Consider the following 25035-nt stretch of genomic DNA (forward strand, 5'->3'; position numbering starts at 1 on the left):
AGCATATGATCATTAAGCTTTATTATTGAATTTGCCTTTTGCCTTTGTTGTAAACTTGTTTTTACTTTTTAAACCCAAAGTCTCAGCTTGCAATTTAATGATGTTGCTTACTTTGTAGAGGATCACAGTATACGAGTCATTGTGTGAGCTCTAAAAACATGCTATTGTGTTTATATTTCATACCAAATACATGTTGTACTTTGTTTCACGTATGTGTTTTTTTAAAGTTATGGGAGGAATGACTGAGGTTGTATTAAAAACTGAGCAGTCGTGATCTTGAAATGGCAGCAGGTGACTTTTGCTCCACACACAGAGCCACGCACTGACCAATCTGGACTGGTCTGACCGACAGATGGCGAATACAAGTGGTATGGTCTGCCAAATGTGAGAACGAGAATCCGATTGGTCTTTTATGTGCAGACTGACATGACATCTAAATAAGAAATCCCATTTGCCCGTTCTTATGTTTACCAAGGAAGCCTGGCCACTAACCGCTATCCAATGATGTGTCTCCTCGCAGGCTCGGCTCCTTCCTCGCGGACATCGAGCCAATCGGGCTGCCCACTCCACGAAGCGCCGCCCTACGACAGCGTGCCCACTCGGAAGGCAGAGGGAGCCGGGGAGGGGAAGGTAGGACGGTCCCACGCCAACACAGAATTGATATACAGTACAGTACGCTCACTATTAGTGTAACAGCACGAGGAAAATGTAGCTCTTCGTCCGCCGTAGCCACTGCACATATTTAACCGTACATATAGCAAGATGTCCCAGCGTTTCCTCTCACAACTGGCCTCGTCCGTCCTGCGAGTTTTCGGATGCAGCCATGATCCGGTGAGTGTGTGTGAATGGGCGCTCTACCATTTGAACTTGCTCTCTTTCTCTTGCTTCTTTCACCTGAATTTGAGTCTTTAAGTTGCAGCTTCTCTCGTTCATTGCGGCATCTTTATTTTTGCAAAGATATAATTAGCAGATAGAGTCACCTCAGGCAATCAGAATTGAGAAGAAATGGGCAAGGGAATGGATGAAGGTGGCCAGCAGCGTGGTGGGAGCGGGGGTGTGAATGAGATCTTGCATCATGTACAGTAAAGCAATCATACAGCGTGTAGTTTATGTGTCGGGGACTTCTAAGTTCACGTCAAATTGTCCCGTTGGAAAAGTGTGGAGCTTATTTCAGCAGCAGGTGGTGTGTGTGCAGTCATGCCTGTGTGTTGTGGTGTGTCATGGAGTCCATATTCACACAGCCATCTGGTAGGCCTCATTCCTTAGCACAGCAACTGAAGCTGGTGTTAGGAGGAAACGCCACTAACATTGGCATAAATCTGTGGTTGTGCTGGTAACTTGTAGTTTTTGAAGCATTCTCATCCCAAGGCTCTGGTCCTGCAGGCTGATTTCCAGACTGAACAAAATAAATCCAGTTCAACTTTTCATTATTGCCTGAAGTCCAGCTTGGCACATTTCCATGGATGAGTAAAATTCCATTGGCACTATATATGTTTGTGAAAATATTATGACATAAACTCTAATGGGTTTACAATGTTCTAAAATGTTCTTCTTTGCTCAAGAATTTGTGTTTTTATTTTGTACAGACACAAAAGGGTTAATGCTACAGTGCAGTGGAAGTGAGCAGACTGTCTGGCATCAGTATGACTTAGTCTCACTGCAAGTAAAAGCTAGCTAGTTTACACCTTGTCTTACAAAAGCTTTCTAGGAAGTACTAGTTATACTATGTATTCTAAAGCAGGGGTCTCCGGCCTGTAGCAAAGGGATTGACAAAACATTTCTAAATTACTTTGATTTGATTTGTCACTTTCCAAACACATTACAAGCATTTCTCTTTTAAAATCCATTTTTGGCCAGCCCTCTTGTACAAAACATATCATTTGTCACTTAGCAGTCAATCAAACGATTGCGTTACGGTGCTGTGACCTGCAGGATCCATGTGTGCAGCAGCATGAGCTGCATGTCAAAAACATAGTCATATAAACACATTACTTGAATGTTGAACCATGTCCTATACATTAGTTTGTATTATATATAAGATAAATGTTCAAACAATTGAAATTACAATATGTTTCTTCTAAAAGAAGATAAATAAAATATTTTGGAAAAAGAGTAGCTCATGGTTGTTTTGTTCTCGTGAAAGTGGCTCACAGGCTGGAGATCCCTGAGCTAAGTGTTAGGCTAAAGAAATGCATTTTGAAGCAGACATAACTGCAGTGAACAGTGAAATACATCATAAACCTCCACTTTGAACAGATGTGTGTCTGTGGTGTGTATTTCTGTCTTCAGTCTGTGTATCATTGTCGTGAGTCTAATAAAGTCCACTCTTAACGGGGGCTGTGGTGCGATTTGCTATATTTGCTCTTCTAATTGCATCATGTTTATGACTTATCTAAAAGCCTTGTCTTCTATTTCTATCTTCTAATTAACAAAGTTGAAATGCTAAAATTAGCTAAAACAATAAAATTATTGACATAAATTACACTCATTATGGCCAGTGTCCAGCGTCTCCCTCCGCCTGACAGACACGAGCTAATACGATCGAAACTAAAGCCAAAGCATAAGCGTGTGATGTGTTTTTAAACGAGAAGCAGTGGCCCTCAGAGCGTAGCCCTCAGACCTGGAGCCAGTGACTGCATGCCCGTGTCTTCTCTCCGTAGAGCTCAGAGGCTGTTGTCCAGTGGCTGAGCGACTGTCAGCTGCAGGTCTACGCTCCAAACTTCCTGAGCGCAGGCTATGATCTGCCCACCATTAGCCGAATGACCCCGGAGGTAAGGCCCCAGCACCCTGCCCCACGCTCGACCCGGAGAGCAAACCGCCTCTGCCAAGGACCACAACGGGACTGCAGCCAGCCTTGATTTGTGGCGTCCTTGAAGTCTCACATGCATGAAACCTCTTTAAATCTCTAGAATCAAACAGACAAACCCACAATATGTTCAAATCACAACTAATGTTATCCTTATAATTAAAAAATATGACATATATAATTGACAGCAAACTACATTTGTATGCAACCCCCTGTCATTTTTGATATATTATCCCTAAATTAAATTACTTAAATGACTAAATGCCAAACAGTACAGTTTATTGTCCAATTGAAATAGACCAGTTTTATTATCATGTAAGTAAGACTAAGGCCTGTGTTTAAAAATGAATTAAAAACTCAAGACTGTGAAGGAATAATAATTAAATGTAAATAATAGACCAGGTTCATTCCCACAATGCACCTCCCCTCTCAACACTCCTGCTTCCTAGAAAATAAGCTCAGTGCCACATTCACATTAATACAAATAATTTATGGCAGCAATAAATTATTTGTACAAACATCTACACTGCGGTCACAGCTGTGCATGATGAAAGTGTTGAAATAATGTTGGGTATAAGAATTAACAGTACTGCTCATGTTGGTTTGAAGAAATGTACAAATATAATCTAAATTGAAGCTATAGAATAAAAAAGAGATGCTTTTTTTTCCTCTTGACATTTGATTTTGCATTGATTATAAGTTCTGCACATTTTCCACTCTTTTGCCCTGGACTGACTCCATCAAAGGCCTTTGCTGTTTCTTTGTTTCTCTGCTGCGTGCGTGTTTGAAAGCCTGAAAACCGTTTGAACGCTGACAGTCTCCGTGTGTAATTGTACTTGTACTTGTAATTGAGTTGAGCGTCTGTGTGCAGGACTTGACAGCCATTGGAATCACAAAACCCGGCCACAGAAAGAAAATCAGTACGGAGATTAACAAGATCAGCAGCACAGAGTGGTTGCCAGAGCAGAAACCAGTAAGTTGTAAAATGCCCCATAATGTAACGTGTCATTGTATCTCCTGAGTTTCCTGATGAGACGTGTTTTCTTGCTCCATAGGATAATCTGGGCGAATGGCTGAACGCTATTGGTTTAAACCAGTACTATCAAGTTCTGGTGCAAAATGGCTACGAGAATATCGACTTTATTACAGACATCACCTGGGAGGACCTGCACGAGATTGGAATCACAAAACTGGGTAAGATGAGAGAATGTGAACACAAAAATACTGTTTTATGTCTGTGGTGTAGAAGGGTGTAATGCACAGAGGCTAAATGTGGGAAATAGAGGTGTAAACATCATAAACATGTGACGGGTTCAGCTTTGCTTTTGAATATTTAACCAACCTACGTCAGCAATGTTCTCATAATAATGACAAATAACAATCAAGCATTGGACTTACAATATATAGAGCTTATCGTGACACTCAAGCTCATTTTGAAATGTCATGCGTTATTGTCACTTTATCCATTCTCTGTTTGGTAAGTGACTGAAACATGGCTTCGGTTCTGAACAGCCCTCCAACATCCACTAATCCCTCCTACACGCCACATCCAAACAAACTGAGTGTTGTCATGTGATGTAATATAGTTATAATGTGTGTGCTACCAGCAATTAGGTATAAACATGAGTTGTAACACCAACATTTCCCCATGTGTGGACAATAAAGGCATATCTTATCTTATCTTATCTTAAGTTAATCAAAATGTTGTCAATTGTTTTCTTAAAGGTGTCACTTGTTGTGCATATTCTAGGCCACCAGAAGAAGCTGATGCTGGCAGTGAAGCGCTTGGCTGAGATGCAGAGGGGGACAGATGGACGCGGCTCCATGAGAAAGAAACCTCCACCAATCACACAGCAGCAGGAAGTGACTTCTTTGGACAGCCCTCCTCCGGACGGTGAGTCAGTGCAGCGTCAGTAAGTCACCTGTCACTGTAAAGGAAGGAGGCCCCAGGAGGACTCGGGGTTTGGACTGGTTTTGACTTAGTTCAGTGACATTTGGGCGGGTTTTTGAAGGGAAGATTCCAGATATTCCAGATTCCAGAACTAAATGTGTGTAACGCCACACAGGAAGCAGATTTGTATACATTTGAATACAACAGCTCCCTTGTCACAGCTTTATTTAATACTATGAATTTGGTTGTACTTGACTACATTTGTCTACAATTTGAGTCCCATTGTAGATTTGGTTTGGTCGGTCCTGGTCAATTTTGATGTGGCGATTAGGCAAAAATGACATGGAGTTGGTTGTAGGTGCAAACAAATGTAAGGGCTTCATTCAAATATTGTAGATTACTTTACAAAGCAAACTCAAAATGTGTTTTCTTTTTTTTCAGAGCTGATGTCTCCGAAGATGAGCACCTTCCAGGACGGTGAGCTGAGCTCTGAGCTCCAGAATGCCATGAGTCACCCAGGACCAGAGGTAAAAGCCCAGCGCTCACGCACGCTCAGCCGGGACCACGAGGACACAGTAAACCATGGAGGACCGCCCAAGAAAGAGGCGCGCACCATGAGGCAGCAGAGCAGTCAGGGCAGCACCTCCTCCTCCCACAGGGGCAGCGTGTCGTCCCAAGGCAAGCATCGGCACTCTCACTCGCAGCCCGCTCCCCCTTACACCCCGCCGCACACCCCCACCAAGACCAGAACCTCCTCTTCATCCTCCGCTTCTTCAGTCCAGAGTACAGCGCCCCCCCAGGCCAAACCCAGAACTTCCCCTCAGCTCAGTCAGGGAGAAAGACCTCAGTCTCCAAGAACACAACCGCCACAGTCGCCCACACATCGAGGACCCTGCAACCAACAGATGCCACAAGTCCAGGAGAATGCACAAGTCCCGCTCCTGTGTCTACCGCCGGAGCAGGACGTCACCGAGGAGGAGAGTGAGGAGGCGCTCCAAATGAGACGCACGCGCAGTCTGAACCGCCACGCTGTTTCCGATGGGGAGTGCGACGAAGCGGTGGTTCAGAATTCCACCGCAGTCCGACCGGAAGCAGTGAAATATGCCACTGTGACTCACCGTGTCAGTCGTAGTCACTCTGCTCGCAACCAGGAAAAATCGCTAACGCTAAATCACACTAAAACTCAATCCATCGCCCTCCGACAGAAGAAGAAGGGTCCTCCACCGCCGCCGCCTAAACGATCCAGCTCGGCCATTTCGAGCTCCAACTCAAACCTGTGCGAGACCACCACGCAGCAGACCACCCACACTACCACGGGGGGCATGCTGGACGTGCCTTACCACCAGCAGAGGAGGGCCAGTGATCTGGGCGTGTCTGTGGAGAGTGGGGGAGTAGTTGAGACCTCCAGTGTGGGCAGTGTGAGGAGCATAGCTGCCATGTTGGAGCTGTCTTCCATTGGGGGCGGACCTAAAGGGATGGCACAGCAGAAGAACTTCTTGCAGGTACGGTTCACATTTAAAAAGCAAACAAGAAACTATAACTATAATATACTATTATAACATGAGTAGGTCATTATTTTATATTGTTCATTGTGAAATGTAAAAAATATTTTTTAAATGGCTTGATAATAGAAACCGGTTCAAAACTGCAGAACTGATAAACCTGATGTTTTAGAACCCAAAATGTATCATTCACAGTCTTCAAAATACAACTACAAATGATAAAGAAACACTGTTGTAACAAGCTTAAAAGTTTTAAAAAGTTAAGTTAAAGTGTTGCATATTATGTCCCACTTATTCTGTGCTCCTCAGGTGGGTAAAACTCGTGAAACCGTGGGTCTGGATGGTGAGGTGGTAAACAGGCGCAGGACCATCAGTGGCCCGGTCACTGCAGAGCTGGTGGCTGCAGCCATGAGAGAGCAGCCTCTGACCGCCTTCACCCCTAATGCCGTCCGGCCAGTAGCCTCCCCTAACCAGGCGGCCTCCCCTAACCAGGCGGCCTCCCCTCAGCCTCTCTCCTCCCCTCAGCCTCTCTCCTCGCCTCACCCTCCCTCCTCTCCTCACCCTGGCTCTGCTGGCAGCGGCAGTGGGAGCTCATCGGAAAACCTCCCGTTTGCAGAAGAGGGCAGCCTGACCATCCGGCGACAGGGACGTGGTGAAGGAGAAGGACAGGTAACTATTGATAATTGTTACTAGTGCTCTTTCTCTCTTATTTCAGTCTACCTGACTACTCTTGTCTGTCTTACGATATATTGATGCAGCATGTCACAATATATTGAGGTTTTTTTGCATGTTAAAACCCCATGTGGACACTAATACTATAATGTAGGACTGCACGTTACATTTTACATCCTAGTTGCAATGATAAAAACAATTTGTATTGCAATGATTTCTTGTTAAGGCTACATTTACAGACAGTTGTTCCCGTACACCATCCTGTGTATTTGTGGATGAGTCTGGTGCAAAGCAGAAATACAAACTGTGGCTGGTATAGACCTGACTTTAGGTTCAGGTGCAGGTGAAAACCCTGAGCATGCACTAAAATGTGCAGGGCTGTCACTGCAGCTTGATGCTCAGTGCACTTCCTGATGTGGCAGAAATAGTGTTGTTTTCTCAACAACTGACTAATTATAGCCTTGTCTTTAAGTTATTCAGAAACAGCCGTAAAGAAAGCCACAGACTTGCAGCAGGGCATTGACTCTGATACAGGGCCCTGATCTGGAACTTCAAAAGAAACGCCTAGTTCAAGGGTAAATGCTCCCTTTTATACTGTGGTTATAAACAGAGACCCAAATGCACAGTGAATGGGACACGATACCCCACAATTGTCCACAAATGATCTTATTACTGCAATATTGGTGTATGTTTTTATCCTAATTGCATGTATACATTCCCCATGGTGTGTTCCCGCTTCACCTTTTATGCATTGCTAAACTACAATGTGGAGCATCATTTTTATATGCCTTATGTTTTTGGAATCTGACACATTTCTCATCTTTATTTCCCTCATAAAAAATGACAATAGATTTATTTTGTTGGAACATTCATGCATGTGTTATGTTTAATGTACATATTATATAAAAGTAACATTGATAAACTGTTTTGATTGATGCCAAAGCGCGTGGTCAACTGCTAACAGTTAATAATATGATGTAATTATTGACAAGTTTTTAATATGGGATTTTTAATTTATATTGTGATTGCAAAAACAGACCAATATAATTATTGAAAGTCTATCTGAAAAAAGTTCCAAGCAAAACCATGGTATAAGTCAAATAATATTGTGTATCTTCTTCATTTAATGTTTCTGAATGCCATATTTATGTTTTGATTTTGGATGTAAAGGTGTGCAAAGTTTTGAAAATCCTTGTGATCGAGCATTAAACAAAAGTAACATTTATGTTTGTCCCACTGACCATCATAACTACTGCATCTGGTTGAAAAAGTACATTTGTTTGGTAATTGTTTTACCCCTAAGAAAGTAGTGCTGTTTTTGGAAAGCTGCAGTTAAGATGGTCACAACTGTGAAATAACATGTGTGTTTTTGTGGGGAAATAAGGCCAATTAAAGCATTTGAGTTTTAATTGCATTTCAGAAAATGCCACTGCGTTTCTTGAAATGGGTTTGTAGAACATTTTGTGTCGTTTCTGTCCACATCTACCTTCTCTCTCTTCTATATACTTTCTACTTTATATAGTCTTTGCTAAACATATAATATAGCATATTATTGATAACTTATAACAGTATTTGTAGTTTGGGTCAGATGTATTTGGACAAATTTTGGAAATTAAAAAAATGATACAACAATTTTCAGACACAGATATATGCAACATATTACATTGTTAGATAATATTATACCTGCCACTTTTATACCACAACAGTCCAGCTTTTGTGTTCTAAATGTAACTAAATCAAATATAAATGTCCAAATACTGCTCGTCCTAACATTAGTCCTATGATCTGAACCGTGTACAGTACATTTCATAGCTTGTGTCTGTACGCTTTAAATGTCTAATCTATGACTGTAGCAGATGTTGATGTTTTTGATGTATGTGCAAAAATCACCCCTTGTCTTGAATGTATGAATTTTCCCGTTAGTGTGTATTTTGTGTGTGTCTGCAGGGGGACCAGGAACCCGTCCAGTCCGAGACGGAGTACCCCCAGGAGGACGTGCCGAGTGTGGAGACCACCCCCACCCTGAAGCGCCGGCCACGGAAGAGCCAGCCCAACGGCACGGACTTCACCCTGCAGGAGTCCTCCACCGTCAAGCGCCGTCCCAAGAGCCGGGACAAGGAACCGGAGGGCTTCCCCGAACTCAACACGGCCAACGGAGAGGTGACCCAGGCGCCGAACACCACCCAGCCCCTCCCATACCAGAATGGCACAGGCGGCACGGGCATGGTGAAGCGCAGGTCTGTGGTGGAGGGAGTGACAGAGCAGCCTCAGAGGGACATTGGACCGATGCCAAGAAGGGACAGTCTGGAGCACGTGACACCGCTGGAGGGAGAAGTGGCTCCGCTGAGGAAACCCAAGCCCCCAGTGTCGCCCAAACCTGTAGTGGCCCAGATCAGGAGGCAGGGAGGGCCCACGCACCAGCCACAGGTTCAATCCGGCTCCAACAGGAGGGTCCCACTGCCTGGACCAGGGACTGATAACACCTCAGGTAACCACGACCACTGGTATCCGTACAAGTGACTCATATCGTTCAACACTCAGGCAATACAATCTCATCACTAGAATGACCTACTCTTTCTTTATGTTTATAGCTGAAGGCAGGAAGATCCCCCCACCTGTCTCTCCTAAACCAGCGCCGCCTCCCACGGCACCTAAACCTGCCAAACTGCTATACTCCACGACCAGCCCACCCTCGTCCAGCCCCGCCCCCGCCCCAGTCAGACAGCACACTGTTGGTTCCCCTCCACTGCTGAACCAGACCAGTACTACCAGTCCCCCCTACACCAAGTCTCCCAGTCCTGTTCCCAATGCACATACCCCACCCACACCACAGACTCCACCTACACCACAGACCCCACCCACACCACAAACTCCTCCTACACCGGCCACGCCCAGCCCCACGCCGCCACCCGTCAAACCACCCCGCTCTTCCATTGGGGGCGTGTCTGTGGACAGTGGGATGGGCACACAAGGCAACACTGGAGTGTCTCAGTCTCCGGCCAACGCCAACACAGACTTGAGCGTGGACGCTCTGGTGCAGCAGAAACTGGAAGAGACCAGCGCCTCTCTGGCTGCAGCGCTGCAGGCCGTGGAGGACAAGATCCTGCGCCATGACGAGTGAGAACACACGGGAACACGCTGCACACAGGAACACGCTGCACACAGGAACACGCTGCACACAGGAACACGCTGCACACAGGAACACGCTGCACACAGGAACACGCTGCACACAGGAACATGCTGCACACAGGAACAACACGCTGCACACAGGAACACGCTGCACACAGGAACAACACGCTGCACACAGGAACAACACGCTGCACATAGGAACAACACGTTGCACACAGGAACACGCTGCACACAGGAACACGCTGCACACAGGAACATGCTGCACACAGGAACAACACGCTGCACACAGGAACACGCTGCACACAGGAACACGCTGCACACAGGAACACGCTGCACACAGGAACAACACGCTGCACACAGGAACATGCTGCACACAGGAACAACACGCTGCACACAGGAACACGCTGCACACAGGAACACGCTGCACACAGGAACATGCTGCACACAGGAACAACACGCTGCACACAGGAACATGCTGCACACAGGAACAACACGCTGCACACAGGAACACGCTGCACACAGGAACACGCTGCACACAGGAACACGCTGCACACAGGAACACGCTGCACATAGGAACAACACGCTGCACACAGGAACACGCTGCACACAGGAACACGCTGCACATAGGAACAACACGCTGCACATAGGAACAACACGCTGCACATAGGAACAACACGCTGCACACAGGAACAACACGCTGCACACAGGAACACGCTGCACACAGGAACACGCTGCACACAGGAACACGCTGCACACAGGAACACGCTGCACACAGGAACACGCTGCACACAGGAACAACACGCTGCACACAGGAACAACACGCTGCACACAGGAACACGCTGCACACAGGAACACGCTGCACACAGGAACAACACGCTGCACACAGGAACAACACGCTGCACACAGGAACACGCTGCACACAGGAACACGCTGCACACAGGAACACGCTGCACATAGGAACAACACGCTGCACATAGGAACAACACGCTGCACATAGGAACACGCTGCACACAGGAACACGCTGCACACAGGAACAACACGCTGCACATAGGAACAACACGCTGCACATAGGAACACGCTGCACACAGGAACACGCTGCACACAGGAACAACACGCTGCACACAGGAACAACACGCTGCACATAGGAACAACACGTTGCACACAGGAACACGCTGCACACAGGAACACGCTGCACATAGGAACAACACGCTGCACATAGGAACAACACGCTGCACATAGGAACAACACGTTGCACACAGGAACACGCTGCACACAGGAACATGCTGCACACAGGAACAACACGCTGCACACAGGAACACGCTGCACACAGGAACACGCTGCACACAGGAACATGCTGCACACAGGAACACGCTGCACACAGGAACAACACGCTGCACATAGGAACAACACGCTGCACACAGGAACAACACGCTGCACACAGGAACAACACGCTGCACACAGGAACAACACGCTGCACACAGGAACACGCTGCACATAGGAACACGCTGCACACAGGAACACGCTGCACACAGGAACACCACGCTGCACACAGGAACACGCTGCACACAGGAACACGCTGCACACAGGAACATGCTGCACACAGGAACAACACGCTGCACACAGGAACACCACGCTGCACACAGGAACAACACGCTGCACACAGGAACAACACGCTGCACACAGGAACACGCTGCACACAGGAACACGCTGCACACAGGAACAACACGCTGCACACAGGAACACTCTGCACACAGGAACACGCTGCACATAGGAACACGCTGCACACAGGAACAACACGCTGCACACAGGAACAACACGCTGCACACAGGAACACGCTGCACACAGGAACACGCTGCACACAGGAACAACACGCTGCACACAGGAACAACACGCTGCACATAGGAACAACACGCTGCACACAGGAACACCACGCTGCACACAGGAACAACACGCTGCACACAGGAACAACACGCTGCACACAGGAACACGCTGCACACAGGAACACGCTGCACACAGGAACACGCTGCACACAGGAACAACACGCTGCACACAGGAACACGCTGCACACAGGAACACGCTGCACACAGGAACATGCTGCACACAGGAACACGCTGCACACAGGAACAACACGCTGCACACAGGAACAACACGCTGCACATAGGAACACGCTGCACACAGGAACACGCTGCACACAGGAACAACACGCTGCACACAGGAACACGCTGCACACAGGAACAACACGCTGCACATAGGAACAACACGCTGCACACAGGAACAACACGCTGCACACAGGAACAACACGCTGCACACAGGAACACGCTGCACACAGGAACACGCTGCACACAGGAACACGCTGCACACAGGAACAACACGCTGCACACAGGAACAACACGCTGCACACAGGAACACGCTGCACACAGGAACACGCTGCACACAGGAACACCACGCTGCACACAGGAACACGCTGCACACAGGAACACGCTGCACACAGGAACAACACGCTGCACACAGGAACACCACGCTGCACACAGGAACACGCTGCACATAGGAACACGCTGCACACAGGAACACGCTGCACACAGGAACAACACGCTGCACACAAGAACACGCTGCACACAGGAACACGCTGCACACAGGAACAACACGCTGCACACAGGAACACCACGCTGCACACAGGAACACGCTGCACACAGGAACACGCTGCACACAGGAACAACACGCTGCACACAGGAACACGCTGCACACAGGAACACGCTGCACACAGGAACAACACGCTGCACACAGGAACACCACGCTGCACACAGGAACAACACGCTGCACACAGGAACAACACGCTGCACACAGGAACACCACGCTGCACACAGGAACACGCTGCACACAGGAACATGCTGCACACAGGAACAACACGCTGCACATAGGAACACGCTGCACACAGGAACACGCTGCACACAGGAACACCACGCTGCACACAGGAACACCACGCTGCACACAGGAACATGCTGCACACAGGAACACGCTGCACACAGGAACACGCTGCACACAGGAACACGCTGCACACAGGAACACGCTGCACACAGGAACACGCTGCACACAAGAACACGCTGCACACAGGAACACCACGCTGCACACAGGAACACCACGCTGCACACAGGAACACGCTGCACACAGGAACACGCTGCACACAGGAACATGCTGCACACAGGAACAACACGCTGCACATAGGAACACGCTGCACACAGGAACACGCTGCACATAGGAACACGCTGCACACAGGAACAACACGCTGCACACAGGAACAACACGCTGCACACAGGAACAACACGCTGCACACAGGAACACACTGCACACAGGAACACGCTGCACACAGGAACATGCTGCACACAGGAACACGCTGCACATAGGAACAACACGCTGCACATAGGAACAACACGCTGCACACAGGAACACCACGCTGCACACAGGAACACGCTGCACACAGGAACACGCTGCACACAGGAACACGCTGCACATAGGAACAACACGCTGCACACAGGAACACGCTGCACACAGGAACACCACGCTGCACACAGGAACAACACGCTGCACATAGGAACAACACGCTGCACACAGGAACAACACGCTGCACACAGGAACACGCTGCACACAGGAACACGCTGCACACAGGAACACGCTGCACACAGGAACACGCTGCACACAGGAACATGCTGCACACAGGAACATGCTGCACACAGGAACAACACGCTGCACACAGGAACAACACGCTGCACACAGGAACACGCTGCACACAGGAACACGCTGCACACAGGAACACGCTGCACACAGGAACAACACGCTGCACACAGGAACACGCTGCACACAGGAACACGCTGCACATAGGAACACGCTGCACACAGGAACACGCTGCACACAGGAACAACACGCTGCACACAGGAACAACACGCTGCACATAGGAACAACACGCTGCACACAGGAACATGCTGCACACAGGAACAACACGCTGCACACAGGAACACGCTGCACACAGGAACACGCTGCACACAGGAACATGCTGCACACAGGAACACGCTGCACACAGGAACACGCTGCACATAGGAACAACACGCTGCACATAGGAACAACACGCTGCACATAGGAACAACACGTTGCACACAGGAACACGCTGCACACAGGAACATGCTGCACACAGGAACAACACGCTGCACACAGGAACACGCTGCACACAGGAACACGCTGCACACAGGAACATGCTGCACACAGGAACACGCTGCACACAGGAACAACACGCTGCACATAGGAACAACACGCTGCACACAGGAACAACACGCTGCACACAGGAACACGCTGCACACAGGAACACCACGCTGCACACAGGAACACGCTGCACACAGGAACACGCTGCACACAGGAACATGCTGCACACAGGAACAACACGCTGCACACAGGAACACCACGCTGCACACAGGAACAACACGCTGCACACAGGAACAACACGCTGCACACAGGAACACGCTGCACACAGGAACACGCTGCACACAGGAACAACACGCTGCACACAGGAACACTCTGCACACAGGAACACGCTGCACATAGGAACACGCTGCACACAGGAACAACACGCTGCACACAGGAACAACACGCTGCACACAGGAACACGCTGCACACAGGAACACGCTGCACACAGGAACAACACGCTGCACACAGGAACAACACGCTGCACATAGGAACAACACGCTGCACACAGGAACACCACGCTGCACACAGGAACAACACGCTGCACACAGGAACAACACGCTGCACACAGGAACACGCTGCACACAGGAACACGCTGCACACAGGAACACGCTGCACACAGGAACAACACGCTGCACACAGGAACACGCTGCACACAGGAACACGCTGCACACAGGAACATGCTGCACACAGGAACACGCTGCACACAGGAACAACACGCTGCACACAGGAACAACACGCTGCACATAGGAACACGCTGCACACAGGAACACGCTGCACACAGGAACAACACGCTGCACACAGGAACACGCTGCACACAGGAACAACACGCTGCACATAGGAACAACACGCTGCACACAGGAACAACACGCTGCACACAGGAACAACACGCTGCACACAGGAACACGCTGCACACAGGAACACGCTGCACACAGGAACACGCTGCACACAGGAACAACACGCTGCACACAGGAACAACACGCTGCACACAGGAACACGCTGCACACAGGAACACGCTGCACACAGGAACACCACGCTGCACACAGGAACACGCTGCACACAGGAACACGCTGCACACAGGAACAACACGCTGCACACAGGAACACCACGCTGCACACAGGAACACGCTGCACATAGGAACACGCTGCACACAGGAACACGCTGCACACAGGAACAACACGCTGCACACAAGAACACGCTGCACACAGGAACACGCTGCACACAGGAACAACACGCTGCACACAGGAACACCACGCTGCACACAGGAACACGCTGCACACAGGAACACGCTGCACACAGGAACAACACGCTGCACACAGGAACACGCTGCACACAGGAACACGCTGCACACAGGAACAACACGCTGCACACAGGAACACCACGCTGCACACAGGAACAACACGCTGCACACAGGAACAACACGCTGCACACAGGAACACGCTGCACACAGGAACATGCTGCACACAGGAACAACACGCTGCACATAGGAACACGCTGCACACAGGAACACGCTGCACATAGGAACAACACACTGCACACAGGAACAACACGCTGCACACAGGAACACGCTGCACACAGGAACACGCTGCACACAGGAACACCACGCTGCACACAGGAACACCACGCTGCACACAGGAACATGCTGCACACAGGAACACGCTGCACACAGGAACACGCTGCACACAGGAACACGCTGCACACAGGAACACGCTGCACACAGGAACACGCTGCACACAGGAACATGCTGCACACAGGAACACGCTGCACACAGGAACACGCTGCACATAGGAACAACACGCTGCACATAGGAACAACACGCTGCACACAGGAACAACACGCTGCACACAGGAACACGCTGCACACAGGAACAACACGCTGCACACAAGAACACGCTGCACACAGGAACACGCTGCACACAGGAACAACACGCTGCACACAGGAACACCACGCTGCACACAGGAACACGCTGCACACAGGAACACGCTGCACACAGGAACAACACGCTGCACACAGGAACACGCTGCACACAGGAACACGCTGCACACAGGAACAACACGCTGCACACAGGAACACCACGCTGCACACAGGAACAACACGCTGCACACAGGAACATGCTGCACACAGGAACAACACGCTGCACATAGGAACACGCTGCACACAGGAACAACACGCTGCACACAGGAACACGCTGCACACAGGAACACGCTGCACACAGGAACAACACGCTGCACACAGGAACACCACGCTGCACACAGGAACACGCTGCACACAGGAACATGCTGCACACAGGAACAACACGCTGCACATAGGAACACGCTGCACACAGGAACACGCTGCACACAGGAACACCACGCTGCACACAGGAACACCACGCTGCACACAGGAACATGCTGCACACAGGAACACGCTGCACACAGGAACACGCTGCACACAGGAACACGCTGCACACAGGAACACGCTGCACACAGGAACACGCTGCACACAAGAACACGCTGCACACAGGAACACCACGCTGCACACAGGAACACCACGCTGCACACAGGAACACGCTGCACACAGGAACACGCTGCACACAGGAACATGCTGCACACAGGAACAACACGCTGCACATAGGAACACGCTGCACACAGGAACACGCTGCACATAGGAACACGCTGCACACAGGAACAACACGCTGCACACAGGAACAACACGCTGCACACAGGAACAACACGCTGCACACAGGAACACACTGCACACAGGAACACGCTGCACACAGGAACATGCTGCACACAGGAACACGCTGCACATAGGAACAACACGCTGCACATAGGAACAACACGCTGCACACAGGAACACCACGCTGCACACAGGAACACGCTGCACACAGGAACACGCTGCACACAGGAACACGCTGCACATAGGAACAACACGCTGCACACAGGAACACGCTGCACACAGGAACACCACGCTGCACACAGGAACAACACGCTGCACATAGGAACAACACGCTGCACACAGGAACAACACGCTGCACACAGGAACACGCTGCACACAGGAACACGCTGCACACAGGAACACGCTGCACACAGGAACACGCTGCACACAGGAACATGCTGCACACAGGAACATGCTGCACACAGGAACAACACGCTGCACACAGGAACAACACGCTGCACACAGGAACACGCTGCACACAGGAACACGCTGCACACAGGAACACGCTGCACACAGGAACAACACGCTGCACACAGGAACACGCTGCACACAGGAACACGCTGCACATAGGAACACGCTGCACACAGGAACACGCTGCACACAGGAACAACACGCTGCACACAGGAACAACACGCTGCACATAGGAACAACACGCTGCACACAGGAACATGCTGCACACAGGAACAACACGCTGCACACAGGAACACGCTGCACACAGGAACACGCTGCACACAGGAACATGCTGCACACAGGAACACGCTGCACACAGGAACACGCTGCACACAGGAACACGCTGCACACAGGAACAACACGCTTCACATAGGAACAACACGCTGCACACAGGAACAACACGCTGCACACAGGAACACGCTGCACACAGGAACACGCTGCACACAGGAACAACACGCTTCACACAGGAACAACACGCTGCACACAGGAACACGCTGCACACAGGAACACGCTGCACACAGGAACACGCTGCACACAGGAACATGCTGCACACAGGAACAACACGCTGCACATAGGAACAACACGCTGCACACAGGAACACGCTGCACACAGGAACAACACGCTGCACACAGGAACAACACGCTGCACACAGGAACACGCTGCACATAGGAACACGCTGCACACAGGAACAACACGCTGCACACAGGAACAACACGCTGCACACAGGAACACGCTGCACACAGGAACACGCTGCACACAGGAACACGCTGCACACAGGAACAACACGCTGCACACAGGAACAACACGCTGCACATAGGAACAACACGCTGCACACAGGAACACCACGCTGCACACAGGAACAACACGCTGCACACAGGAACACGCTGCACACAGGAACACGCTGCACACAGGAACATGCTGCACACAGGAACACGCTGCACACAGGAACAACACGCTGCACACAGGAACAACACGCTGCATATAGGAACAACACGTTGCACACAGGAACACGCTGCACACAGGAACACGCTGCACACAGGAACAACACGCTGCACATAGGAACAACACGCTGCACACAGGAACAACACGCTGCACACAGGAACAACACGCTGCACACAGGAACACGCTGCACACAGGAACACGCTGCACACAGGAACACGCTGCACACAGGAACACGCTGCACACAGGAACAACACGCTGCACACAGGAACACGCTGCACACAGGAACACGCTGCACACAGGAACAACACGCTGCACACAGGAACACCACGCTGCACACAGGAACACCACGCTGCACACAGGAACACGCTGCACACAGGAACACGCTGCACACAGGAACATGCTGCACACAGGAACAACACGCTGCACATAGGAACAACACGCTGCACATAGGAACACGCTGCACACAGGAACACGCTGCACATAGGAACAACACGCTGCACATAGGAACAACACGCTGCACACAGGAACAACACGCTGCACATAGGAACAACACGCTGCACACAGGAACACGCTGCACACAGATACATGCTGCACACAGGAACACGCTGCACACAGGAACACGCTGCACACAGAAACACGCTGCACACAGGAACACGCTGCACACAGGAACAACACGCTGCACACAGGAACACGCTGCACACAGGAACACGCTGCACACAGGAACACGCTGCACACAGGAACAACACGCTGCACACAGGAACACGCTGCACACAGGAACATGCTGCACACAGGAACATGCTGCACACAGGAACACGCTGCACACAGGAACAACACGCTGCACACAGGAACAACACGCTGCACACAGGAACACGCTGCACATAGGAACACGCTGCACACAGGAACAACACGCTGCACATAGGAACAACACGCTGCACACAGGAACAACACGCTGCACACAGGAACACGCTGCACACAGGAACACGCTGCACATAGGAACACGCTGCACACAGGAACACGCTGCACACAGGAACAACACGCTGCACACAGGAACAACACGCTGCACATAGGAACAACACGCTGCACACAGGAACACGCTGCACACAGGAACAACACGCTGCACACAGGAACACCACGCTGCACACAGGAACAACACGCTGCACACAGGAACAACACGCTGCACACAGGAACACGCTGCACACAGGAACACGCTGCACACAGGAACACGCTGCACACAGGAACAACACGCTGCACACAGGAACACGCTGCACACAGGAACACGCTGCACACAGGAACAACACGCTGCACACAGGAACACGCTGCACACAGGAACAACACGCTGCACACAGGAACACCACGCTGCACACAGGAACACCACGCTGCACACAGGAACAACACGCTGCACACAGGAACACGCTGCACACAGGAACATGCTGCACACAGGAACAACACGCTGCACATAGGAACACGCTGCACATAGGAACACGCTGCACACAGGAACAACACGCTGCACACAGGAACAACACGCTGCACATAGGAACAACACGCTGCACATAGGAACACGCTGCACACAGGAACAACACGCTGCACACAGGAACAACACGCTGCACATAGGAACAACACGCTGCACACAGGAACACGCTGCACACAGGAACACGCTGCACACAGGAACATGCTGCACACAGGAACAACACGCTGCACATAGGAACACGCTGCACATAGGAACACGCTGCACACAGGAACAACACGTTGCACACAGGAACACGCTGCACACAGGAACATGCTGCACACAGGAACACGCTGCACATAGGAACAACACGCTGCACACAGGAACACGCTGCACACAGGAACACGCTGCACATAGGAACAACACGCTGCACATAGGAACAACACGCTGCACACAGGAACACGCTGCACACAGGAACACGCTGCACACAGGAACACGCTGCACACAGGAACACGCTGCACACAGGAACAACACGCTGCACACAGGAACACCACGCTGCACACAGGAACACGCTGCACACAGGAACACGCTGCACACAGGAACACGCTGCACACAGGAACACGCTGCACACAGGAACATGCTGCACACAGGAACACGCTGCACACAGGAACACGCTGCACACAGGAACACGCTGCACACAGGAACACGCTGCACACAGGAACACGCTGCACACAGGAACATGCTGCACACAGGAACACGCTGCACACAGGAACACGCTGCACACAGGAACATGCTGCACACAGGAACACGCTGCACACAGGAACATGCTGCACACAGGAACAACACGCTGCACACAGGAACATGCTGCACACAGGAACAACACGCTGCACACAGGAACACGCTGCACACAGGAACAACACGCTGCACACAGGAACACCACGCTGCACACAGGAACACGCTGCACACAGGAACACGCTGCACACAGGAACACGCTGCACACAGGAACACGCTGCACACAGGAACACGCTGCACACAGGAACACGCTGCACACAGGAACACGCTGCACACAGGAACACGCTGCACACAGGAACACGCTGCACACAGGAACACGCTGCACACAGGAACATGCTGCACACAGGAACACGCTGCACACAGGAACATGCTGCACACAGGAACACGCTGCACACAGGAACACGCTGCACACAGGAACATGCTGCACACAGGAACATGCAGAGAGGGGTTCAAATATTAACACAACTACTGCCTCACACTCTACCTAGTTCTCATTTTTAAATATACTGATGACAGGTTTACGATGTAAAAGTGCCACAGAAATAGACATCTCTGAGTTGCTAAATTTAGTCTGTGTGGGAGTGATTGGGTTTGGTGATATATTCTTACATATTCTTTGATCATGAAGAGCTTTGAGTGCTTTGCCCTGAGCTCTCCATCCTGTGGGTTCACTACAAGTGTCAAAGTGAACAGAATTGTGGCATAAAGCATTAGCTCCTCTTCCTGACTGACCACAATTGTAATATTTACTGAAAGTAAATGCTTAAAAATAACCCTAACACACTAATATAATAATATTATTTGTTTTTACTTGTCCTTGCAATTGTCTAAAGAAAAGTATGAAATGGCTGGCATGATACTGATATGTAACTGACCCGTCCTGTCCTCGTGTGCAGCTCCATTGCAGAGCAGAAGTCCACAGTGAGCATCCTGGATGACATCGGCAGCATGTTCGATGACCTCGCCGACCAGCTGGACGCCATGTTGGAGTAACTGTGGATATTGCCGCCGTGTCTCCATGGCAACGCTGCCGAACAAGTGGGATTTCGATGGCACAAATGGAGTACCAACTTGCCACAAGACTTAGGACAACAAGTCTTTTCTCGATTCTCAGTATCTTCTGCTCCTCTGCCTGAAACACAGACTTGGGCAGGACAGAGATGGAAGAAGAACAGGAACAGGAGAGAGCGAAAAAATGAATGAAGGAATGCAAAAAATGGGACCACAGCCACAAGTCTTTAAGAACTGAATTATGGATGAACTATCAACAAACCGTAATGTAATGAACCATAATATGGTATGTGTACATTTAAAGCATGGAGAGTTTATATCTACTGACAAAGTTCTGCATTAGCACAGTAATATATATATATATATGAATATAGATATAATATACAATATGAATCTAGCTCTTTGGTTCAGTGTCTTGGTTCATGTGTGGAATGGTGACCTCTGGTGTTGTGACCATGTAAATGATCGGTGGAAAAAAAAAAAAAAAAAAAAACTGAATATTATTTGTGACCAAATGGAGACGGTAGCGCTCCGAGGCGGCGTTTGGGTGAGTGGGTGGTACCTTTACAGGATTTTCATTTGTCACGTTGCTTCCGGCACATTCTTCAAGTTAAACAGGAGAAGCACAAGGCACCGACTGGCACACAACAGAAACAACACAAGGGAGGAGGAGGAGGAAACAGCTGGAGGACAGAGTGGGCATCAAGCACCAACTTTCCTCTGTTCAAATCAGGAAAGTTTAACCAGAGCGTGAGCATTAACCCACAGCAGACATTACCCTGGTGACAGACAAACTGCAGCTTTACAAAATGAACTTAAATAGGACCGTGCTGTGCCGTTACCGAGTGATGCATTACAGTATAAAGTACAGCATGATATGATGGAGGAGGCGTCCATCACAGTTACACATTTGTTCCTTCAGTAAAGACTCATGGTGGGTCCCAGAGCCCAGAGCCCAGAGCCCAGAGCCCAGAGCCCAGAGCCCAGAGCCCAGAGCCCAGAGCCCAGAGCCCAAAGCCCAGAGCCCAGAGCCCAGAGCCCAGAGCCCAAAGCCCAGAGCCCAGAGCCCAGAGCCCAGAGCCCAGAGCCCCGTCTTGTCCCTGTCAATAGTTTAATCCTCCTGCTGCTCCTCCTCCTGTTTCTCCACCAACCACTCACCTCGTGTTGCCATGACAATCTACATCACCATCCTCATCGTTGCCATCGCCACGCCATGGTTACGAGACTGTGTGTTGCCATGACAGCCACTTTCTGGGATCTTAGATGAAATGTGTGAAGACAAAGCGAGAGCCGGCATCACTTCTCCACTGGAGATCTCGTCCCTCCAGAGATGATTTCCTTGATTATATATATATATATATATATATATGAATAAGAGGTGTATTTATGATGTGTTTCAGAGACTGTTTTTCAGACAGTGTTATGCTTCTCCATGCTTTAGTGCTCGAAGCTGGTGAACCTCCAGGAGTCTGTTTCTGCCTACATTTGTACATGTGTCCAGTGTAAAATACACTTGGTTTTGTTACTTTTGTATTATTTTCAAAAGTTTTCAAAAGTTTTTGTTATTATATTTTTTTTCTCAGACATGTGCCTTGCTTTGTGATTTTTGGTCCGACTCTTATTCAATAGATGGCTTTGTAAAGTACCATTTGGTTGGCCCAAAAACACCGCTCTAGAAATGACCAAACTGCATGATTTTCCCTCCCATTCCAAAAACAGCCATGGAGGTTATTTTGAGCTTTTTAAAACATATTTATTTTACAATCATTTGTGACTTAATGATAATGGTGCTGTTAAAATGTCACCGATTTGCATGTCAAATGTTAAATAGTTTTTTTTTTTTAATAATTTGATTAAATTAGATTACTGCAAATTAAATTCACTTTAATTACTATTGAATTGTCAGTGTTAGACATACAATAAACTGGCCTTTGCAAACAGGGAAACATGTAAATCTGTGGTAGAAAATGATGACTGCTTTGGTAGATTTATTTTATAATAAAAGGAAAAGGATACGATAAGAAATCAAACATTATTGATTCATATAAAGTTGTTATGCAGATGGTAATTTGTATGAAGGCTACAAAACAAATAAGGATAACAATATGATCAAAAGACAAAGTGAAAATCTATCTGTGAATTCTGTACTGAACATGAGACTTTTTTTCTTAAATGTACGTTTTTTAAAATCGATTACAAATTTGTGTGACAACGTGTCATTCTGGTGTCAAAATGACCTCTCTGGCCTTCAGCAGTGGAAACACACGTCTGGCCCCAATAAAGTGTCAAAAGTATTTTGAATTCTGCACCATCATTTAATTGTGAATTCATCATCAACGTAAAGTCTAAAAGTAATAATTCAACTGAAAGATCATCTCTAGTGAGAAAGACCTCTAGAGCTCTAAAGTGGTTCTACTCAAACTATATTTGTAGTTTTAGGGTCAAATGTTTGTGTCATTCTTGTTTGGGCTTTTCCACAGTCTTATTCACTGAAGTCAGGTTAACCCATTGTCATCTTTTAATTTCATGTGTTGATAAAAAAGTGAACCCAAACTTGAACTTAGTGTATCTACGACAACGGGCTGTAGTCGACGTTGATGCTATGAAACCTTGTGACCGGTCTTTCCATTGCTCTAAATATGGTTCCGCTCTAGAGTTCTATTCTCTCTCACTGGGACGAGGTCAGGTGCTCACATTGAAAAAAAAAGAGAGTAAAATGCAAATGAACGCTTGTTATTTAGTTTTTTTCTGAGAAGAATTGCTGTTTCATTTGGACTGCGCCTGTGCTTCTGCAGTGACTGTGGGTCGTGTGTGAGACGTGAGGCTGAGACTGTGGTGTGCTTGTGGCGACTGCATCTTCTGCCCATCTGCTCTGAATAAATAAATGTTCTCTACAAACTCACCTGTTTTCTGTGTTCTGGTGTGTCTGCTTTAAAAGGACATAATATATATATAATGCTAAATCAGCTTTATTGAGCTTTACGTTTTTTACAGTGTTTCCTCTTCATTCATTTCCACAAAGTTGTATTTTGATTGATTCACGTTTGATTAATCCTGTATTATCCTGCAACTGAGGCTTGAGTGCTCAGAAAAGGTCTGTTTTCACCTACCCCCCATAGACCTGGTTTTGACCTGGTTTAGCCCTGGTTTAGTCCTGGTTTGGACTTGGTTTAGACCTGGTTTAGCCCTGGTTTAGACCTTGTTTAGACATGGTTTAGACCTGGTTTAGCCCTGATTTAGACCTTGTTTAGACCTTATTTAGACCTTGTTTAGACCTGGTTTAGACCTGGTTTAGCCCTGGTTTAGTCCTGGTTTGGACTTGGTTTAGACCTGGTTTAGCCCTGGTTTAGACCTTGTTTAGACATGGTTTAGACCTGGTTTAGCCCTGATTTAGACCTTGTTTAGACCTTATTTAGACCTTGTTTAGACCTGGTTTAGACCTGGTTTAGCCCTGGTTTAGACCTTGTTT

General features: G+C 49.0%; 1 protein-coding gene across 9 annotated transcripts in view; it reads left to right on the top strand.

Annotated features, from left to right (window-relative positions):
• Positions 1-23265, top strand: part of caskin1 (CASK interacting protein 1) — a 99582-nt gene extending 76317 nt beyond the window's left edge. For 4 of the 9 annotated variants that reach the window (XM_072443582.1, XM_072443587.1, XM_072443590.1 and 1 more), the window contains 10 exons: positions 521-630; positions 2661-2771; positions 3678-3779; positions 3862-4000; positions 4557-4700; positions 5139-6199; positions 6509-6868; positions 8795-9359; positions 9463-9988; positions 21452-23265. In XM_072443582.1, the coding sequence (XP_072299683.1) occupies positions 521-630; positions 2661-2771; positions 3678-3779; positions 3862-4000; positions 4557-4700; positions 5139-6199; positions 6509-6868; positions 8795-9359; positions 9463-9988; positions 21452-21548 (3215 nt within the window). In that variant the 3' untranslated portion in view covers positions 21549-23265. The remainder of the gene's footprint in view (positions 1-520; positions 631-2660; positions 2772-3677; positions 3780-3861; positions 4001-4556; positions 4701-5138; positions 6200-6508; positions 6869-8794; positions 9360-9462; positions 9989-21451) is intronic. The other 5 variants (XM_072443584.1, XM_072443585.1, XM_072443586.1 and 2 more) reach the window with 5 other exon arrangements.
• The last annotated feature ends 1770 nt before the right edge of the window (positions 23266-25035 follow it).

Source organism: Eucyclogobius newberryi, unplaced genomic scaffold (genome assembly GCF_026437365.1).
Source record: "Eucyclogobius newberryi isolate DKJ021-1_F unplaced genomic scaffold, fEucNew1.0.hap1 SCAF_13, whole genome shotgun sequence".
NCBI classification, from domain to species: Eukaryota; Metazoa; Chordata; class Actinopteri; order Gobiiformes; family Gobiidae; genus Eucyclogobius; species Eucyclogobius newberryi.